Raw genomic sequence first — 21,163 nt, 5'->3', positions numbered from 1 at the left:
ATTGACTTCTTTGGAACACATGGACATAACGGAGAGAAGATTTTGACCTAAATTGTCTAAAAAAAAATCTTTTTCCTTGAAGGACATCTCTAATGAAATGTAGACTCCTCATTTTGCTATAGACAAGGATAACTTGAATAGAAAGTTCAAATTACCTGCCCTGTCCATTTACATTATATTGTCTTTTTAATATACATTCAACACCAAAATTGGACAAGCATGATAAAAGCTCCCTGCATATAAGCTTTGAGGAAAAGATTAAGATATGTCCTTTTTTTTAGTGCTTACTAAAAGTATATGAAATGGGGATATTATCAGAGGGAAAACAATCTGTCCATGTAGAACTAGCATTTAAGCCAACGATGCTGTTGAGTTTGCTATTATTCCCTGCTGGCATTATCTTATTTAAGAAAATATGATTTGAGCACTTCCCAAACATAAACTCTAAGCACATTCAAAACCAGTGTTCAGTTTTCTTGAATGATACTGGCTCATTTGCTGCTGTTTTCCCTGGGGCAGGCTGAGGCACTGGAAGAAGATAGAACCTTTACTTCTTTCACTCTAGCAGACACTCCTAGGGTGGCTATTTTCTGGAAAAACTCCAAGCCTGTTTTAGAGCATCATGGAAAATTCAGAAAGAAATAAGGATAAAAATTGTCCTTCCTCTTGCTATCATATTTCATGTTGCTCAGAAAAAATAGAATCTGCCTTCTAAACAACCAAGTCCTACACAATCCTGGATCAAAGGATGATGATAAACATGAATATCGGTAAAATATTGCATATATATTTCGAGCAACAAGTGACAAAACTTCCCAATTGACTCTGTTGGGAGCAGGAACAGGCCATTTGTGTAGATAGATTAGATTAGATTGATAATCTCCCATTAAAACTAAATTATGTCACTATGAATTCTGGGAAACACCCCCCCAATTTTTGCCTTAAAATTCAGACAGTAAGTATTAAAATATAGGAAGAATATGTTTGGACTGGAACCAGATTAGCTCATGGTGTTTTTCCTTAAATATTTTTTATCCTAGTACCATATAACAAAAGACACATTAACACAACTCTCTGACTATAGGTCAAATTTTAGGGTAGAATTCCACTCTCTGATCTACATACTGGAGGCCAGAGTCTCAGGTGGTATAAATCAGCATAGCTTCTTTGGATTCAGTGAAGTGATGTTGATTTAACCTGTTGTGGACCTGGCCCTGGATGTACACGCTACTGTTTGGCTCACACTCCATGGCTGGGGGATTGATGTTGGTGGGAGATTTGTTCACATAGTCAGAGCAGTATAGTGAAGGTCAGGCCCATTGTTCAAATTGGAAAGACAAATAGAGTCCTTAAAGTCCTACTGGCTGTGTCTTTTAGCACTGTCTGTGAGGTAGGGCATTGCAAGGTGAGCAGATTCAGTTTCCAGGGCATGGCTGTATCAGATTAGTATTTGTCTTTCTGAGGCTTGAAGTAGGAGAGATGTAAGGAGGTTGCCCAATTCCAGTAAGTGCATCTCAATCAGACGATTAGAGAGAAACCACAATGTCCCAACTGCCTGGAATTCAAAGGAAAATGATGTGCTTTTAACGGAGAGAGCAGAAGGAATATTTCTAACACTAACTGAACACAGAGTTTTACATCCTTAGTGCTTACATAAGATTTTAAAGGCTCAGTTCTCTCCCAGGAGTCTGCAAGGACAGCTGTGGAAGAGGGGCGTTCACCTCCTGTGGGGGCAGGGGCAGGAGTAACGTCTGCACTTTCTAAGAGGAGGAGTTTTAACTTACAGCCTGTGGTTGGTAGGAGTCCCATCAGTGGAAGCTGCCCAGAAGATGCACTGAATCAACACGTATCCAGGGTGCCATGGTCCTGTCCCCATCTCTAGATGGCCCAACCGATTTTCTGGGCTGTGCCTACCAGCTCTAGACCCTGTGTGGACTGGCATGTGGGTGACTTGAGCTTCTGAATCCCCCTGTCTTGGCAGACTGTATCGGTGGGGGCTGGCAGCTTGATTTAACCCATGCAGAAATATCTTTTAACACTAACTGATAGATGATCATTAAATCTTGGCTACAGAGTGCTTCATATGCACCAATTCTCCTTCTCAATACCCTTACCAGGTAGGTACCTGGGATTGTAGCTAAGCTTTCACAAGTTGGGAAAGGAAGATCTCAAGTAATTTGCCCCAAATCAGACAGAGTTTATGTCATAGCTCAGATTAAAAACCTGGACTCCTGTGCTTGGATCAGTAGCTCATATTGTCTCCCTGCCTAAATAACCACTTCACTATAACTTCTTACTCTTTAAGTCCCTGATTCAGCAAGGTACTTAAGCACATGCCTAACTCAAAGTACAAGAGTTATCCTACTGACTCCAATAGGACAAGTCACATGCTCAAAGTCAGGTGATTTTTAAGTACCTAGCTGAATTGAAGCCTAAGTTAGAATTGTTCTTAAGGGGGAAGGTTGTAAGCTTTTTTGGGGGGAGGAAGTGATGTTAGGTATGCAAGATAAAACTGCTCAGCTGTCCTTGCTTTTAAAAGCCTTAAGGGAATCAATCTTTCAATCACTATGTAACCTTAAACTGTTATTTAAAACTTCTAATTGTTTTAGACATATATAGTCCTTCAACATTGGTTACAGGAGTCTGAGACAGATTTTTTTTTAACTGAATATTTGCCCAGTCCCAAGGAAACCCCACTGTCCATTTAGTTCTGAGCTCTTCTCCTCTCTCTCCAGTATACGGGATCATTTCAGAATGTTTGGAGTTGGGATTTCCCTTCAAGGCTCCAATGCCAAAGAGAATCCAGTGTTAGTAACTAGTGACCTACCATCACCAGTTCTAGCGTAGGGACCTTGAAGGAAGTGAAGAGCTTGACCATACTTTCCTTGGTATCTCACATAAGAACATGCAGATGCAGCAGCAGAGTTTCCAAAGGTGGTAGAAGTGGGAGCATTGGGGTCCTTTGACCTAACCAGAATGGACCACAGGAGTTCTCCTGCCTAGTGCAAGTAACCGACCAGTTGATCAGCACTGCAAACTGATAGATGCTATTTCTGTGCTTGCTTAATACCATATACGGTGTTCAGTTGGTGTTTAAAACTTGTGCTGTTTCCTAATAAAGTCAAGAAAGGGAAATCCCTGTGCCCATATTTTAAGTCTCTGCTCAAGGACATAAGCCTGCAGAGATGCCTTTGCGTGGTCACATTTTGGAGGTTCTTGTGATGGCTAGCTGTACAGCTAGACCCATACTCAGACATATTCCTTAGATCCAGGAAAGGAAAGCTCAAATAGCAGCAGCCTCCTGTGAAATAACTCAAAAGGTATATTAAAAAACTGTCCAATAATAATTCATCTATATAAATATAAATTAAAGTAATTGGAAGATGTTAAATTCTTAAACTATTTTAGTTTATATTTTACAACACACTTTTTTCCTTATAATTTTCTTTTTTAAATCTAACATGAAGTTTTGATTCTGAATAAATGATCAGACAAGTTTATAGTTCTTTATTTGTGAATTGTTCAAGATCTGCTAGCTAGCCAGAGTCGTGCAAACAAATTTCAGCCTGTGAAGTGCTTGCAAACTGTTCACTTTGACTACCTGCTATTCATTATTTGTGGTACATGATTAATCACATACATCATGTGCTATTGTTTCTGCTACTGATTGGATAGCTTAAACCTTTTAAAATAAAAGAGAATAATGAAAAGCAAATGAACAACAAATAGTCAGTGTTCTTGTGTGCATGAATATCCTTATTCACATGTAAAGACCAATCATTCCCTAAACTCTTGTGTTAACAAAACCCCCAAAGCCAGGTAATAAAGACATACATGTGGTCTAACCAAGCCGCAATTTGGAACTAGAATGATTTTTTGCAAACAATCTTCACAATATTCATCCAGCTCTTCATTACATACATACCACCCTACTTTTAAAAAAACTCAATTTTAGTTTCAAGTTTTTTCCCCAATTATCCTGAGATTTTAATTTAGCAAATTGCTATCTGGTTAAACAGAGGTTGTAACATTTTTCAGCTCATTGAAATTGCTCATATGCAGATCCGTAGGCATTTCCATGTACATACAAGCACTAAGAATGGTGGTGCCAGTTCTGCCCATTCACCCTGTGCAACCCCAGCAAAGTAACTGCAGTTAAGAACTATGGCACGCAGTGTGCAAAGTATAATGTTTCTATAGAACTTTTAAAAGCAACAGAGAGTCTTGTAGCACCTTTAAGAGTAACAGATGTATTGGAGCATAAGCTTTCGTGGGTGAATACAGGAGCTGCGCCAGGGTTTTTGCTGCCCTAGGTGGCAGTGCTCCTCCTCGGAGCATTCGGTGGCAGGGGTCCTCCCGCTCCGCCTCTTCAGGGCGCTTTGGCGGCGGGTCCCGGAGCGAGTGAAGGACCCGCCACCGAAGCACCCCGAAGATGTGGAGCGGAAGGACCCCCACTGCCGAATTGCCGCCGAGGATGGCAAAATGCCACCCCCAAATCCTGCTGCCCTAGGTGACCGCCTAGGGTCGCCTAGTGGAAGCGCCAGCTCTGGGTGAATACCCACTTCGTCAGACGCATGACGTGCAGCTGACGAAGTGGGTATTCACCCACGAAAGCTTATGGTCCAATACATCTGTTAGTCTTAAAGGTGCCACAGGATTCTCTGTTGCTTTTTACAGATCCAGACTAACACGGCTACCCCTCTGTTACTCTATAGAACTTGACATTTGAACATTCTTGTAGCTATCTCTTATTGTTAGAGATGATTAGGTGGATATGTAACTGAAAATTCTTACTTCACCCATGTATACATTCTGATTTCTCCATGGATAGATCATTGTTGTGTTGTATAAAAGGCTTTATAGGAAAGCAATTCACTTATTAAAATGTTGTGTTAAATATGTTTGATCTTCATGTCTCTCAAGCTCTTGAAACATTCTGAGTTACACCATTCTTCTCTGTTCGGTTTTCCTTGCAGACTTATTCAGGCCTCTTCTGTGTTGTGGTAAACCCATACAAATACCTGCCCATCTATTCAGATAAGATTATTGATATGTACAAAGGAAAGAAGAGGCATGAGATGCCACCCCATATCTATGCTATTGCGGATACGGCATACAGGAGTATGTTGCAAGGTAAGGCTGGAAAATATCCTGGCTTAGCAATGTTTATAAAATTTAGAAATCCCTGAGCAGCAACAGAAAATGATTGTTATAAACGTTTATTCCAGCTAGGAAAGGAGCACAGTCAGAAGATTTATAGCTCTCTTCAATTACAGAAAAGTAACGTGGGCTTTCTAAAACTTCCCGAGGAATTCTTTGGCAGGAATTGCGGTCCATGAACATTATGTGACTCAAAAAGGAAAAACAATCCATTCACCACTCTGAGTGGAGGCATGTGGGCAGGGTTTAAAGTCAAGCAAATAGTTTTGGCAAATACGGGCATGGAAAAAACTCCCTTTGTACCAATGGAGACTATTGCAAGGCTAGCTGCTAAGTTTTGCTGACTCCTCGTCAGAGTTGCTGTGCGCGCGCTGCAGTAGAGTAAAGCCAAGTGAAATCCAGTAACGTCTTGGTGACTATCATTTGGTTGCATTCTCACCTTTTGGAGCTGGGGTCCTATCTTCGGCATCAAGGATGCAATCAACCTTCTAACAATAAAGAGCTGCAGGATCAGACCCAAAAAGTAATGTGGAAGAGACTTTCGAGGTAACGTACCTCCTCCCACTTGTGCTGTTGTCGTTTTATCATAGAAATAAAGGATTGGATGGGGCCTCAAGAGGTCATCTAGCCCATTCTCCCCACCCCATGCTGAAGTGGGACCAAGTAAACCTAGGCCATCCCTGACAGGTGCTTGTCTAACCTCTTCTTAAAAAGCTCCCATTATGGGGATTCCACAACCTCCCTGGGAAGCCTATTCCCGTACTTAACGATCCTTGCAGTTAGAACAGTTGATTCCTGTCTTCCTTATAACAGCCTTTAACACAGAGGTCCCCCACCTGTAAGGCGTGCCCCTACAGGGCATGGAGGAACATCAAGGGGGGTGCGGCAGGGCCCAGGACAGCCCCGCAGCGGGGCAGAGAGGGAGCACCACCCATCCCCTCCCCACCACCAGCTTTGCTCTGGGCCTGCTCCCACACCTGGCTCCTTCCCCAGCTCCTGTCCCAGCACCTGCCCCCTCCCCTAGCCTCAACTGCTGGCTGTGGTCCATTCCCAGCCCAGGGCGGAGGCTGGGGGTAGGGCCGGGAGAGGAGCCACACCTGGCTGCGGGCCCGGCTGCCGGCTCCCACCACAGCCCAGCTGCAGCTCCACTCCTGCCCCCAACCCCAGCCCCTCTCCTGGCTCCACACCCATCCCCAGCTGCAGCCCCAGGCTTGCCACACCCTGCCCCCCCAGACCCGCTCCCGTCTCCCCTCAGGGGCAAGGGGGGGGGGTGCAACCCTCAAAAGTTTGGGGGCTGCTGCCTTAACATATTTGAAGACTGTTATCAGATCCTCCCCTCAGTCTTCTTTTCTTTTAAGTTTCTAGTCCTGTTTGTCCACATCTTTCTTAAAGTGTGATGCCAAAAATGGTCACAATATTCCAGCTAAGGCCGCACCACTACAGAGTAGAGTGGAACAATGAACTCCCATATCTGACATATAACACCCTGTTAATACACCCCAGAGTGAGATTAGACTATTTTTTGCAGCTTCATCACATTATTGACTCATATGCAGTTTGTGATCAACTAGAACACCCAGATCCTTTTCAGCAGTACTACCTCCTAGCCAGTTATTCTCCATCTTGTCTCTGTGCAGTTGATTCTTCCTTCATAAGTGTAGTCCTTTGCATTTTGTCGCTACTGAATTTCATCTTGTTGCTTTCCGATATAAATCTGTACAGCCTTATTTAAAAACTTGTAGTCTACGAACAACAGATTTTGGGTGGTGGTGGGGAATAGAAAACAATCAGTTTATAACACTGCACTGGTACAGGGTAAGTTGACATATTGGTCTACTATCTCAGAACTGGCCACAAATGTGGTCCAAGAAAATGGAGTTCAGATGAACTGCACTCTTTCTCCCCCGATTGTTTGAGATGGGAGCATTTAGATATTGAAAGATGTTGAAAAATGCAGGTCAAGGGCCCAATCCTGCAGTCCTCACTGGCAAATTTTGCCTGAGCAAGAACTCCCAGATTGGGCCCTGAGCTTGCTTGACTTGGGAAAACAAACCAGGAATGTTTACTAAGCAGTATTGCAGCCCAATAACTGAGCTACTGTGAAGTATTGATTTCTTTGTAATATATTGTTTGTATAATAAGCTTATGCATGTGTACACAAAAATATGATTGCTATTCAGAGGAACTGGCTCAGCAAAGCATTTTGCACCCTGTATTATTTGTGTGTCATTTTCCTATGTAGTCAATTTATTCAAAACTCTATGGAATACTACAAGAAGAATTGTTCTGATGCTGTATTTGTGCCTTCTCTGTAATGTAACTGTTTGAGAAATATTCTTGGCGATCTTAGTTGCTAATTATAAGGAATCAAAAATTAAAGTTACCCATCCTTAACCAATAATCTGGAATATCATAAATGGTGGCTATTGCTTCATTCACAAGACTTACCCAAGACATAATGAAGGAAGCTAATTTCCTGCTTTTCCATGAGAAGCAGTGCTCCTCTTGTATAAGACTGGCTTTGTTGTGTGATTATGTAACACCAACAGACCCTGGTTATTAGGATCGAACCTGGGACCTCTGGAGCTCAGTGCATGAGCCTCAATGGCATGAGCTAAAAGCCACATGGCTGTTAGCTAAGGCTGTAGAGCAGATTCATTAATCTCTCTCTCGCTAAGTGGTCTCGGTACCACTAGATGGGACAGAACACCACACCCAGGAGGTGCGTGGGTTACAATTAGTATGTTAGATTCTGCTTGCAGCCTATATTAACTGACCATAGATAAACAGGCTTCAGCTGACTTTAAATACCTAGCAAGGTATTTTAATGTAGTTGGATATTAATGTGGAAATACATCTGCTGTCTATAGGTCAACAGTTTCAGATACTGGGGGCCTAAAGTGAGGCCCCAGAATCCATATTTAGGACCAAAGTAAGTAGCCTGATTTTATTATTATTATTATTCCCCCCCCCCCCCCCCAGAAGATGTGAACACTCACAGCTCCCTCTGACTTCAGTGGGAACTGTGAGTGCTCTGTACTCCTGAAGATCAAGCCACTTACTTAGGTCCTAAATATGGATTCAGGTGTTCAACTTTAGACATCTACACTTTTGGACATTGGCCAGAGCATGTAGAAATATATATAATCCTATTTAAATCCTGGACAATCAAGTAGGTGCCATATTGTATCAGCCGTTGTTAGCTTTGTGGCTGATGTGATGAATGCACAATTTGCTTTTCTTATCTAGAAACCACTTTGGCTTCTTCAGCTGAGTGGGAATGGAAGATAGGGTCACAGTCTGACATGCGGCGCAGCGGGTTTTGACACTTCACTGTAGTGCACAGAGAAGATATCAACGGACAACGTGCCTCCCTCCCCTAATTATAGCAGCAGTTACTCTTATAAACACATGCATATAAAATCCTCTTACAGTCAAATTTATTGCATAACCATACAAGAGTCAGATGCTGGAATCTAACTTAATGAGATCAGGGAAGTCTCTTTCCAGAATAGCATAACCATGGTAGAGTAACCCATTCAGTATAAATTGATGCCATATCCAGTCCGTACTGTTTCAGAACCACCCCTTGACATTAGGGATGCAGTGCTGTGTAGTGGCTAGAGCTAGAAACTCAGTCAGGTTATGCACTGAGGTGAAAGAAGAGAGGCGTGTGAGAAGGATGAAGGCCAGGCATCAGTGCCTCTCTCACAATTTCACCACCACCGGCCACAAATTAGCTCCTGACTGGAATGGTGCCTTTGCTCCATAGGAAGGTTGTTACAAGGTAAAACAGCAAGGATCTGGCTGACATATGATCCAACAGGGGTTTAAGGAAGTGGTTTCCTCTTTCCCGGGAGAGATGGGCAAGGGAAAAGCCTCTGGAGATTACAGCCCAGGTAGGGCAGGGGAATTACTTTGGTTTTAGTGTTACTTATCAGTTTTAACCAAAAAACTGTGCCCTGAGGCAAGGACCTGAAACAGACTTGGGCCTGCATCGGTTCTTTCCTGAGCTGGTGAGATAGCCCATGGGCTTACAGAGCATCTTCACTCTTGCTTTTCCCAGCTACCTCCCCACCCTCCTCCATCTTCCTGAAATTCACTTGCCGTTGAGAGATTGCAACGTGCTCATCTCACAGATTTTACCTTGGAGGGCTTTGGTTTGTTCCTGTGTTTCCTGTTTGAGTGGTGGCGTTTTAGGAGTTGTGGTGTTTTTTTTTAAAAAATGGCAAATAGAATTCCTTGTTTGCTGACCCTTTCCTTTTTGGACTCCTATTGCTGGCACCAGTTCTGAGGGGATCTCTGTTGTTGTGGCAATGTGATTAATGTACTTCTTTGAAAGTGACCCTTCTTGACAGCAGAGAGGAAGAAGAGGAGTGGGAGAGAGAAAAAGGGGGAAGAGTACATGAGACGAGCCTAAGAGGAGTCTTTAACTGGATGTACTTTCACTGTCTGTAACACTCTAACCCTACACCGCAGCAGTTCAAAGGAGGAATAGTCCCATGAGATCTTGTCACAAGCCCAGGACACCCACACTCTTCTTATTTTATTTACTTGTAAATGGCATTTTGGATTCTCTCCATTTCAGAGAGCCCCCCAGCTGCTTTTGATGCTTTAAAAACTGTGCTTTTGTCTGTTTGTGCTTTGCACACCTATCCAAATCCAACCTCAAAATATCTCCATTGATTCTGCCAGACTTTACGCCCGGTTGGAGTGGTGAAAGTGCATTTCAGTGAGAGTTGCGGGTGAGCTAGAGATGTATATATAAAGTGTATGCACACATGGACACGCACAGGCAAATATGGGGTTTGAACAAAGATGTTTACCGCTGGAGTGTAAACAGAAAATCATGTTTGCAAAGCATGCATTGCAGCACTGACTCCCTGCATGTTTTCCTGGTGAGGTTTTAGTATCGTGCTTAGTCAACAGGCATATAGGGTCCTTTAAAAACCAAGAGTATCTTTATGCTTATAAAGTGTGAAGAACGGTGCTTTAATAGCGCCTCCTCAGGACAGATAGCCCAGGGCAATCCACTCATTCATCCTGGGCTGACGGACTTTGCTTTCATAAGGGGGCAGATCCTCAACTGCTGTAAATTGCCATTGCTCCATGAAAGTCACCAGAATGACGACATCATCACTGGCTGAGGATCTGCCCCCAAGAGTTTTTAGTGTTGCCCGAGTAAAAGCATATCCAAATACCTAAGCAGAGACCTCTTCTTCTATTATGCATTTGGTCCTTGCTAAGCTATCCCAGTGGCACGCCCCCTTTGTTCGGTTCATATTTAGGCATCAGATAGGAGGTCTGAGATAAATTTTTGAGTTGTTCTGATGCTCAAAAACATAGCCAAGGAAAACTGAGCTTAAATATTTGGGTACCTGCCCAACACCCACACAAATGTGTATTCAAACGAGGGGGAAGTGTAAAGAGATGTTGACTAGGAGATAGACACAATTCCCATTAACTTCACTGGGAGTTGAGCACCTAAATCCCAGAGGTGATGTTGAAAATCGTATCTATTAGCTCTGCCTCTGAGAGTGGGGGACTGGGAGTCTTGACTAATCAGTCTAGCACCATCTGTCACTGGCAGTGTGACTCGGGCCCAATCACTTCACCTTTGAGCGCCCCTCTTTCCTCATAAATTTAATGGACATAATAATACTTAATACCTCACAGGGCATGTTGTGGCTCTATCCATTAATAATCACAGAGGAGATCTTTGAATGAGAAACAGTATCAGTGTGCAAAGAGTTATGATTCTGATAAGGCAGGGGTGGAAAATTTTTGGCCCAAGGGCCACATCTGGGTATGGAAATTATATGGCAGGCCATGAATGCTCACGAAATTGGGGACTGGGGGCAGAAGGGGGTGAGGTGTCCGGCTGGGGGCGTGGGCTCTGGGGTGGGTCTGGGCATGAGGGGTTGGGGATGCAGGAAGATACTCTGGGCTGGGACCGAGGGGTTCAGAGGGCAGGAGGGGGATCAGGGCTGGGGCAGGGGGTTGGGCCATAGGGGGATCAGGGGTGCAGACTCTGGGTGGCGCTTACCTCAAACAGCTTCCGGAAGCAGAGGCATCTCCCCCCCTACACGGAGGCGTGGCCAGGCGGCTCTGTGCACTGCCCCATCCGCAGGCACCACCCCTGCAGCTCCCATTGGCCGTGGTTCCTGGCCAATGGGAGCTGCAGAGGCAGTGCTTGGGGCAGGGGCAGCGTGCAGAGCCTCCTGGCTGCCCCTTCACATAGGAGCTTAGGGAGGACATGCTGCTGTTTGTGGGAGCCGCGCGGAGCAGGGCAAGCCCTCATCACTGCTCCCCGGCTGGAGTGCCAGAGCAGGTCAAGCCCTGGACTCCGCGCCCCGGCACAAGCTCGAGGGCCAGATTAAAACGTCTGAAGGACTGGGTGCGGCTCCTGGGCCGTATTTTGCCCACCCCTGTGATAAGGGGCTCCTAATCTATTTACATCTTTCTACAATGTTTATCAGCTAACAGTGATGGTATCTTTGCCTCACCCCCCCCCCTTGTTTATCCTGCCATCTCACAGACAGTGGCGGATTAATAATTTTGCCGCCCCTATGCCGGGAAATAATGGCTGCCCCGGCCCCGCCCGAACTCTGCCCTTTCCCGCCCCCCTTCCAACCCCCTCCCCAAAGTTCCCGCCCCAACTCCGCCCCCTCCCCTCCTCTATTGGATCCCTTCCCCAAATCTCCGCCCCTGCCTCTTCCCCCAGCGCGCGGCATTCTCCCTCCTCCCCCCTCCCACCCTGCCCAGCGAAACAGCTGTTTCGCGGCGCAAGCGCTGGGAGGAGAGAGAAACAGGATGCCGTGGCACGCTTGCAGAGGAGGCGGAGGTGAGCTGGAGCAGAGGGGCAGGGCGCGAAGAGGAGCTTCCGCCCCTGCAAATTTGTCAGCCTAGGCAATAATACGGCGCTGCTCACAGATGGATACTCTTCTGCCCAAGCATCTTTAGAACTGCAGGTAAAACCCCAGTACAATCTAAGGCTATATCTACGCTGGCAATTGAAGAACAAAACTTTTGTCTTTCAGAGGTGTTTAACCCACCACTCCCGAAAGACAAAAGTTTTGCCTTGACAAGTGCCAGTGTGAACAGCGCACTGTCGGCCCTGTCATTAAAAGCTGTGTAGTGTAGACATAGCCTGAGACAAAGAAATGCACCTCTTGAGCTGAATGCATTATCCACTCAATCTGTTTTAGCCTCTCTTCCTTCCCCTCCCACCCCTGTGCTCTTTTGGTGAGCTCTTAGTGAGTGTTAATGCAATTTGTGGCAGTGCATCAAAGATTCAAGTGACCTGCTCTTTATAATGGAGGGGGGAAACGAATACACTCAGGTGAATAAAGTACTGTACTGACAGGATAGAACACAAAGCAGGCCAGGAGCCAGATGCTGTAACATTGCTTCACTTCACAGTCCAGTGTACTAATAGTTGAACAGTCAAAATTTACCCAGGTAAAAGTGTGTGTGGGAGGGGAGATAAGTATTGTATGGCAGAGAAGCAGATCTATGTCACTGATGGGACCTTTCAAAATGCTTTCTACTTCTCTCATTGCCCATTTGATATCAGACGTCTTGTGAATTTGAAAAGTGTTCCGAACTATGAATCAAGTGCTCATTGGCTGCCCCTAAGCACAAGTGGGTGCTTGAAGCACTGTGCTGTTAAGACTCTGCTCAGATTTGCAAAACAGTCTTGCAAGATTTTCTCTTCTGGCAGTGGAACTGGAGGGAAGCAATTTTCTGATTTCCCCACTGCCACTAATGGTGAATGTAGCCATTTTGTCTCTGTATGCACAAGTAGACGAATTCATGGTACACACTCTGGCTCTGCTCAAATAAGGCAGAAACATGCCAAGTCTATCACTGTAGAGAGCAGCCATGAACTTCTTCTGCTCTTGACTTTGTTTCCTTTAATCGAAATGAAAGAAAGAACATAAATAAAGTCTCCATGAGACAGCACTGTCTCTACAGAGTTGAACTATGCAATATTGAATGTCCTTGCAGACAAACAATCAAGTTAACCTTACACTTAAAGATGCAGTACATAGAAAACAGCCTTACAGTTACATAGCTACATACATCACACAAGTGTTATCACTTCCCCACCCCCACCAAAAGGCGATTGGACTTAAACACAGGGGGAATCCGATGTCAGTTTAGTAGTATTGGTCAATGCAGATGTGCAAAGCCAGCTTGGGTAGCGTAGCAGTAACAATTGGGATAAAGTTTGCATATTGGTGTGAAGGCTCTGTCCATAAGAATCAGAGATGAAGAGGATCTATTACAGCCTCCTGCCAAGTCAGGAACCTTGTTTCTTTTATGTAAAAAGCCATGAAATAAACAATTTTAAAAGCTGATTTGCTTTGAAAGCTTGGGTTAAAAATAACAAAAGAAAATAAACTAGTTAATAAGTGGGGGAAGAGGGAGGAAGGAAACTTGCACCTTTAAAGTTTTAATTATATTCATATAAGTTAAAATGGTGAAAGGGGGCTGCTATGAAAAGCCATCTTCCTGCTGTAACTTCCATGGGACTGCATCAGACACATCCCCTTTAGGCAGTGTAGCCAGTATAAATGTAAAGAAGCCAGTGTCTGATCACAGCTTCAGTCTGTTTTCTCCTTTTATGGTAAAGCTGCCAACTTACTGCTTCCTTGTGAAAAACCATCAGATCATGTTTGTGATTAAGCAGAACTAGCTGGTCTATTGCGATCCAGGGGGCACACAAGAGTTACAAGCAGACTGAAGGCATATCAATAAAACAGCCCAATAGCTTCTAGAGAAAACAATTTGGGTTTTCAGAAAGATTGGTAGGGGTGGGGATGATTTTGGGGCAGTAGTCCCCAAACTTTTTACCTTGTGCCCTCCCCTTATCCCTGTCTTTGTGCGCATGCACACATGAACACATGAACATACACACCCCACAGCCACAGCTGTGGATGGGGTAAGGGGGCTGATGGCACAACTGGGGGTGGGGCTGGAGCCTCAGGCATGGGGCCGGCAGCCAGGACCAAGAGCCAAGGTCAGGGCCAGGACCAGAGCTGGGTGGCCCTGTGGCACTCCCTCCCCCCCCCTCCTAGGGGCTGGCCTGGGCCCCAGCACCCGCCCCCCCAAATGTTCCTCTGTGCCCCCCAAGAGGAGACAAATAAAGTCTCCAAAATTCTAAAGGGAATACTGAGGATGATTATAGCAAGATTTGAGTTAATGTCAAATCCAAGAACAAAGGGCTATGAACCAAAAGGATATTGGGCCCTGGAAGAAAAATTTTGGATTTTTTTTTTTTTTAAAAACACAGGCCCAGATCCTATAAACACATATGCACTTGAAGTACTTGGATGAGTAGTACCCTCAAGTCGCACTACTTGCATGAGTAAAGTTAAGCACACATATAAGTATTCTCACAACAGGGCAGTGAATATAAGTATTCTCGCTAGCAGGGCCATCCTTAGGATTTATGGAGCCCTATGCAGTATTATTAAACTGGTGCTCCTATGCCCGGTGGCAGCCCGGGCTCACATCCCAGGAGGGATGGTGGGGGAGAGGGACGAGGCAGCAAATGATACCAAGTCGGTGAATATGGCCCCTGCCTAAGGAGACTGCAGTGTGTGGGAGCCAACCTGCTCTTACCTGCTGTCATGGGTGGTAGGTGAAACTGCCGCTTGGGGAGACTAGCTCCCCAGCCAGGGGCGGCTCCAGGCACCAGCGCAGTAAGCACGTGCCTGTGGTGGCAAGCCGCGGGGGGCGCCCTGTCAGTCGCTGTGAGGGTGGCAGTCAGGCAGCCTTTGGTGGCATGCCTGCGGGAGGTCCGACAGTGCTGCGGTTTTGGCTGCAATTCAGCTGCGGGGATGCTGAAGGCGCGGCACCGGCGGACCTCCCGCAAGCATGCCGCCAAATCTGCATGATCCGCGCTGCCGAAAGCCGCCTGACTGCCATGCTTGGGACGGTAAAAAAAACAGAGCCACCCCTGTACCCAGTCCACCTCTTCTGCCTGTGGCCCCACCCATACTCCACTCCTGCTCCGCCCCAGGTCCCGCCCCACTCCTCCAAGGCCCTGCCCTCTCCCCACTGTTTCCCTCCCCCACTCTGCTCACCCCCTTCCAGCCAAATCCCTGAACCCAAATGAAGCAAATGACATTGGGGGGAGGGAGGGGGAAGAGGACGGAAGGGGAGCGAGTGAGAAACACTTCTGCAATTTCTTTCTAAAGAAAATGAATCATGTTTTCCACTGCATGCCAGATGGCGAAGACTGGACATGCAGAAGGGACCTAATTAAAAGCACTAACTTTGGGAATAAAAAATGTCAGTCACTGGTTTTTTAATATGCCCTGCAGTTTGTCAGATTTATTTGCAAAAATTTTGTAGTAAGGGTGAGTCAGCTGTATCCTGCTGAATACAACATTAAATATTATGGAATACATGATGCAGCTCTTCTCTGTTTTACATTTTTGTAATCAGTATTTCTAAGCTCATTTTATATTTTAAAATGTACTCTTAAAACCTTCATAAAATAATTATTCCAGATTACTACATTTTTAACTCACTGAAACACAGACATTATTTTAAATTAAATCAGTCACAGAGGTTTAGTGTGTTCATAACAATGTTCACTACTTTTAGAAAAAGGGAACACTAATTTACTTTGTGTGATCTCCATAACAATAGACACGTTTATGAAATTTCATCAACTTTAAAAAATATGTTTCCAAAGATTTTAGGCATAATAAAGGATTTTATATCTTACTAGGTACTGATTTTGCTGGAGGGTTCTCTTAAAACTAGTTCATCAGATAGTCAGAAGTAAAGGAAGGGAAACTCTTTGTCCAGCTATCTAGAAGGAAAGGGGTGTTGTCCTTTTAAGGGCTCTCTTCACCAGGCGGGGGGGCTGGTGAAGGGAGAAAGGGATGGACAGGAAGACTTTGGAAGCAAGTTTTTTTTACTATAGTAATTAAATTGAGTATTTTAGATAAGGGTGGTCTTCTGAAGGATTTATTTAAAAAACTATGTGTCTGAAGATCCAAGCATTTATGGCTAAAGATGATTGTGCATCTAAAAATCTATGCAAGGATTTTTTTTTTTTTTTTAGGGATGTGATTTTATAATCTTCACCAACTCACTAATGAAATATTTTAAAGCAAATTTTAAATGAAGGTCCTGTAGACTAACGTGTTCTGAATAAATATTACAGTAATGCACAACTGTTTTGGTCAGTAAATTCGTAAACTGACAGTATATACCTGGGGGTTGGCAAATGCCTGTTAAATGGCTTCATTACCACTTGAATGGCTCTTTAACAGCTTCAATGTTGTGTTAATAGGTCTGGCAGGCTGGAAGATTCACCAGGCTGCAGCAGCCAGTTGCGGTGGGAGCCTTCAGGAAGGGTCAGAACAGGGATAGGAAGTGGCAGGAGGCTGGACATTAAGACCCAGTGGTGCCCCAAATTTTCAGGTGCCCTACGCAGCCGCGTATGCCTAAGGACGATGCCTGCTCGCTATCCGCGGCAGAATGCCTGCTCGCTGTCCACGGCAGAAATAGCAACCAAAATGGATAATTCTAAAAAGTAAATGAGACATTATTTGAAGGACAAGACATGTTGGGGTCTGACCATCAGTTCAAAGGAAAGGATGGCTCTTAACGGGCTTCCTGGCTTTGTTCATCCTAACTTTTGCTAGGGTTACCATATTTAAAAAAAAAAAAAAAAAGGACACTCCACCGGGCCCCTTCCCCACTCCAACTCCGCCCCTTCGCCAAAGTCCCCGCATTCCCCCTCCTCCCTCCCAGCCATGCGAAACAGCTGCCCGAGCGCTACCGGCTTCATGGTTTGCTGGGCAGCCCCCATGCCTCCAGACCCTGGACCCCTGTCTGGGTACTTCCCCTCCCGGGCTCCGGGGGTGCAGGATCCGGAGGCATGGGGGCTGCCCGAAGCCGGTAGCACACGGGCAGCTTGGCTCTTACACAGCTGAGGAGTCAGGGAGCAGCAGCAGTCGCTGGAGCTCACTCTAAGGTAAACCAGGGATGCCGGCAAAGCTGGGAGTATTTTTCCCGGACATGTTCGGCTTTTTGGAAATTCCCCCCAGACGGGGGTTTGATTACCGAAAAGCCAGACATGTCCAGGAAAAACCGGACATATGGTAACCCTACTTTTGCCATTTGTTAGAACAGCTGATGTGTCATCTATTGGTGTAAAGTACCTTTGGAAACCTCTGTTCATGCATGTTCACAATTAGTTTGTCAGTAAGAGGATTAGCAGGATTCGGAGACTGCATGGATCAATGAGATGGAGCTGAAAGCGGAATGACTTTGTATGGCTGCCAGGTGGGAGGAGGGGAAGTTGGGGATAAATCCTGGGGGCCAATGCATGTGAGTGATCTTGTGCTGCTTACTGACAAAAGCAGAATTCTATGGGTGCCTTGTGCAAGTTCCCCTCCATGCCAATAAGTCTCTTCTCACAACACTCCAACTCAGGTGTTGACATACACACCGATGCTAGCGTATGCAGTGTGCCTCTGAGAAGCCTGAGCTGCTGTATGGTCTCTGCTTTGCGCCCTCTGACTGACACAAATTACACCCAGAGCAGAGGTGGGGATGCAGGACATTTCTGGTGATGTTCATCAGGGCAGTAAAAGAACACCCAGAGGTTACAGTCTGCTTGGGTTAGCCAGACTCTAGCTTGTATAAGCAGAAGCAGTCAAAGCAGGGACTGCTGCACCCCCAGGACCCAGAACTGTGTAGGCAAGACCCCCTGCACACACTCTGTGGACACTGGGACCCAGGTGGTGCCTCCCCTGCCCTGCTCCCCCACCCACAGGCAGTCTTAGCGGAAAACCATGGAGAGGACCCAGCCAAAGTCTTTGGCTGATAGATGCAGAAGCAGCCAAAGCAAGGGCCTCTGGACATTCAGAGAACTTTCTACAGTTTTGACTGGACTGTCTCTGCCCTGTGCTGAGTAGCTGCTTGCTCCAACCCACTGCCTCATAGTCCCTTCACCTACCTGACCCTCTTCACCTTCTTCTCTGTTGCCCCATACCCCCTTCCTTTCTATGTGTATTTAGCTTATCCCCTCCTTACTAACCCCCTTCACCCACCCAAATAATTGTGGAACCAACATGATGTTTGCTGCCATCACACGTTCACTTAGCTGGTGTGTTCTACTCCTTCCCCCAGCCTGTGTCTGTCTTGTCTATTTAGACCATAAGCTCTCTGTGGAAGGGATAATCTGCTACTCTATTTGTGCAGTGCTTGACAAAATGGGGCCCCACTCTTGGTGGCCCTCAGACACTACTGTAATAATCATGGTTGATAACAGTATCGAGAGAGCAGAGGGAACAGTCAATGGCGAGTGAGGGACACACTTTACTGAGAGCAGGACACCACTAAAAGGTAGATTTAAGTGCTGCTGTTTAGCAATTGAAGGACAGAGAGAAGGAAAAACAAGGAGAAGAACAAGAGCAGAAATGGATAAGAAAAGAGGTGGTTAGAAAATCTTGGGCTCCCTTACCCATCCCAGTATTTTCTCATGTCCCCAGGGCTCAGAAATTTCATTGGAAGCTCTGTATCTAGGAGTTACTGTTCTGGTTTTATACCAAATGCTTCCGTTTACGCACAACAGGCTCTCTTTTTAGCAAAAATTCGAACTTAAAAGAAGCCCAACTCAGCCCTACTTAGAAAGTTTTAGTCCAATGAAGATGGCTCCCTACTCCCCTGGTCAAAAGTGTTTGGAGAGGACCCGATCATATTACCTTTTGGTAACCAACTTCTTAGTAAAATAAATGTAGCTATTTAGTTTGTACCAATGTACAAACTAAAGCTTTTAAAGTACGCTACTTACAGCATGAATTTTCAATGAAGAAAAGGACTATTATTGTTGTAGGATCTGATCCTGCACCATTGAAGGAACGGGAGCAGGCTCTTAATATCATTTTATGATGAAGTAAAATCAACCACAACCTTTTCTAGACTTGTGATCTGGAAGTCAGTTTAGAATCCTGCAAATTTAAGAGGCCAAATTCACCCTATTTTGCCACTTTTTTTTTTTAAATATGTATATATTAGTACAGAAAGCTTTGATTAATTAGATATGATATTAATTAGCACTCAGTGTTGGTAACTTAGTAGCAAAGCATACACAATTAGAGGGGATGTGCAGCATTCTGTACCTCAAAACAATACCCTGTAACCCCCATATTTATCACTGTCATATAATTGACATGTTTTGTACAAAGTATGCCTTGTGAGGTATAATTTTGAAAGATTGATCTGTTGAACATTAATGTCCTGGTGGATTGTATGTGCTATCAGTGTATGTGAAGTTAGGAAGTTTTGCTATATATGTGTTACTGAAATATGTTGTGAGGTTGGGAACACCCACAACCAACCTTTCAGGTACAAAAATGGAGTAGCCAGATGTGCTGATGGCCCATTAAAGGGAATCCACTTTCTCAATGACCATCCCAGAAGACCTCTAAGAGAGATCACATAGACAATGCTTGACCAATGGGGGCAGACTGCCGTGTCACAAGCATAGATCTTTCCAGCAAACTGGAAAATTATATATATAATAAAAAACTCAGGGTAAGTGACATCATGACTTGCTTCATTCCCCTCACAACTCAAACACCTGGAAACATATCTTGAGGACAAAGACTTTGAACTAGGGAGGGTTGTTCTGGGCTGGAGGAGAGTTCCAGCCTGTGTACTGAAGATCTGTGTCCTGTTTGTACCATCTATCAGGGTGAGACACTACTTGATTCAAGTCATGTTTAGATTATAGAACTCAGACTGCAAATTTACTTTTATTTCTTAGGTAACCAACTTTAATCTCTACACTTACTACTTATAATCACTTAAAATCTATCTTTCTGTAGTCAATACATCTGTTTTATATTTCATCTAAAACAGTGTGTTTTGGTTGAAGTCCTGGGCTCAGTTTACAAGGGCTTGTGTGTGTCCTCTCCCAGTCGAGGGAGGGGCAGACTGGGTAATGAACTTGCCCTGGTCAAAAGCCTGACCAGTGTAAGACAGTTCATGAGTGGCTGGGAGAAGCATTCATGTAACTCAGTTGGGTGTGTTCCTGACTGGGGATTTCAGTGTACAATACCTGCCAGAGGTTTGTAGCTTGCCAACAGTGTTGCAGCGTGAGACAGAGCCAAGGTTGGTGGGACAGAGGGCTCAGCAGTCCCACAGTTCAGGTTACATGCTGGGAACCCCGTCACAGGCTACAAAATGTTTAAAGAGAAGTCTTGAAGACAGATTCATGCACTAGGTACACAATCCTATAAATATACTTTTATTGCATGATAATTTGTCTTCCTAAATGAGAAGATGATTTCCCATAGTTAAAACAAGCCAGTTTCTACTAGCAATGTCAAATGATTCTATCAAAATGTCACAGGTCTCTAAAAAATATTGAGTGCTACACCTCCAGGAATCTAAAAATTGCTATCCACTTTTTCCTGTAATTTTGTTATTTGACAGCTTATAACTGGCTATGTAGAATCTGACAAATAACTTCCTTGCAATAAAGCACAAATCTATGGTGAGCAGGAAAACTGCTCGATTTTGAGAAACTGAATTAAGAACTAATTTGGTCTCAGAAATTGCTCATTTTAAAAATATTTTTATGTTGGACTGCAGCATATCATCATCATCATGTTTTGTTTCTGTAAGCTACTGTTTTATGACCAGATTCAGAGATCCTAATTCATGCTAAGCAGTATGTTACTCTGCAAGCATTCCCCCTAAAAATCAATGGCTACTCACAGAGTAAGGGTCCTACTCAGTGCGAACATAGCTAGCTCTTAGAATTTACAGTAAAAATTTATATAGGCCAGATTCTGAAGCCTTTACATAGGCAAAACTCCCATTGACCTTAATGGAAGTTTTGCCTGAGTAAAGAATAAATTGAAACTGGGAAAAGACTTTAGGATTTGGCCCTAAGTTTATTAGGAAGTGTCCATTGATAAGGGCCTACCTTGGTGCTAAACCAACGACGTGTTAAACTCTG

The 21,163-nt window shown here is 44.7% G+C and overlaps 1 protein-coding gene across 3 annotated transcripts in view; it reads left to right on the top strand.

Annotated features, from left to right (window-relative positions):
* MYH11 (myosin heavy chain 11) overlaps positions 1–21,163 on the top strand; it is a 97,034-nt gene that overhangs the window by 17,432 nt on the left and 58,439 nt on the right. For all 3 annotated transcript variants that reach the window (XM_054041174.1, XM_054041173.1, XM_054041175.1), the window contains exon 3: positions 4,977–5,133. In XM_054041174.1, coding sequence (XP_053897149.1) covers positions 4,977–5,133 — 157 coding nt within the window. The remainder of the gene's footprint in view (positions 1–4,976; positions 5,134–21,163) is intronic.

The sequence above is a fragment of the Malaclemys terrapin genome, chromosome 10 (genome assembly GCF_027887155.1).
Source record: "Malaclemys terrapin pileata isolate rMalTer1 chromosome 10, rMalTer1.hap1, whole genome shotgun sequence".
In the NCBI taxonomy this organism is placed as follows: Eukaryota; Metazoa; Chordata; order Testudines; family Emydidae; genus Malaclemys; species Malaclemys terrapin.
The sequence above is the reverse complement of the archived record's forward strand: the minus strand, read 5'-3'. Positions and strand labels throughout refer to the sequence as shown.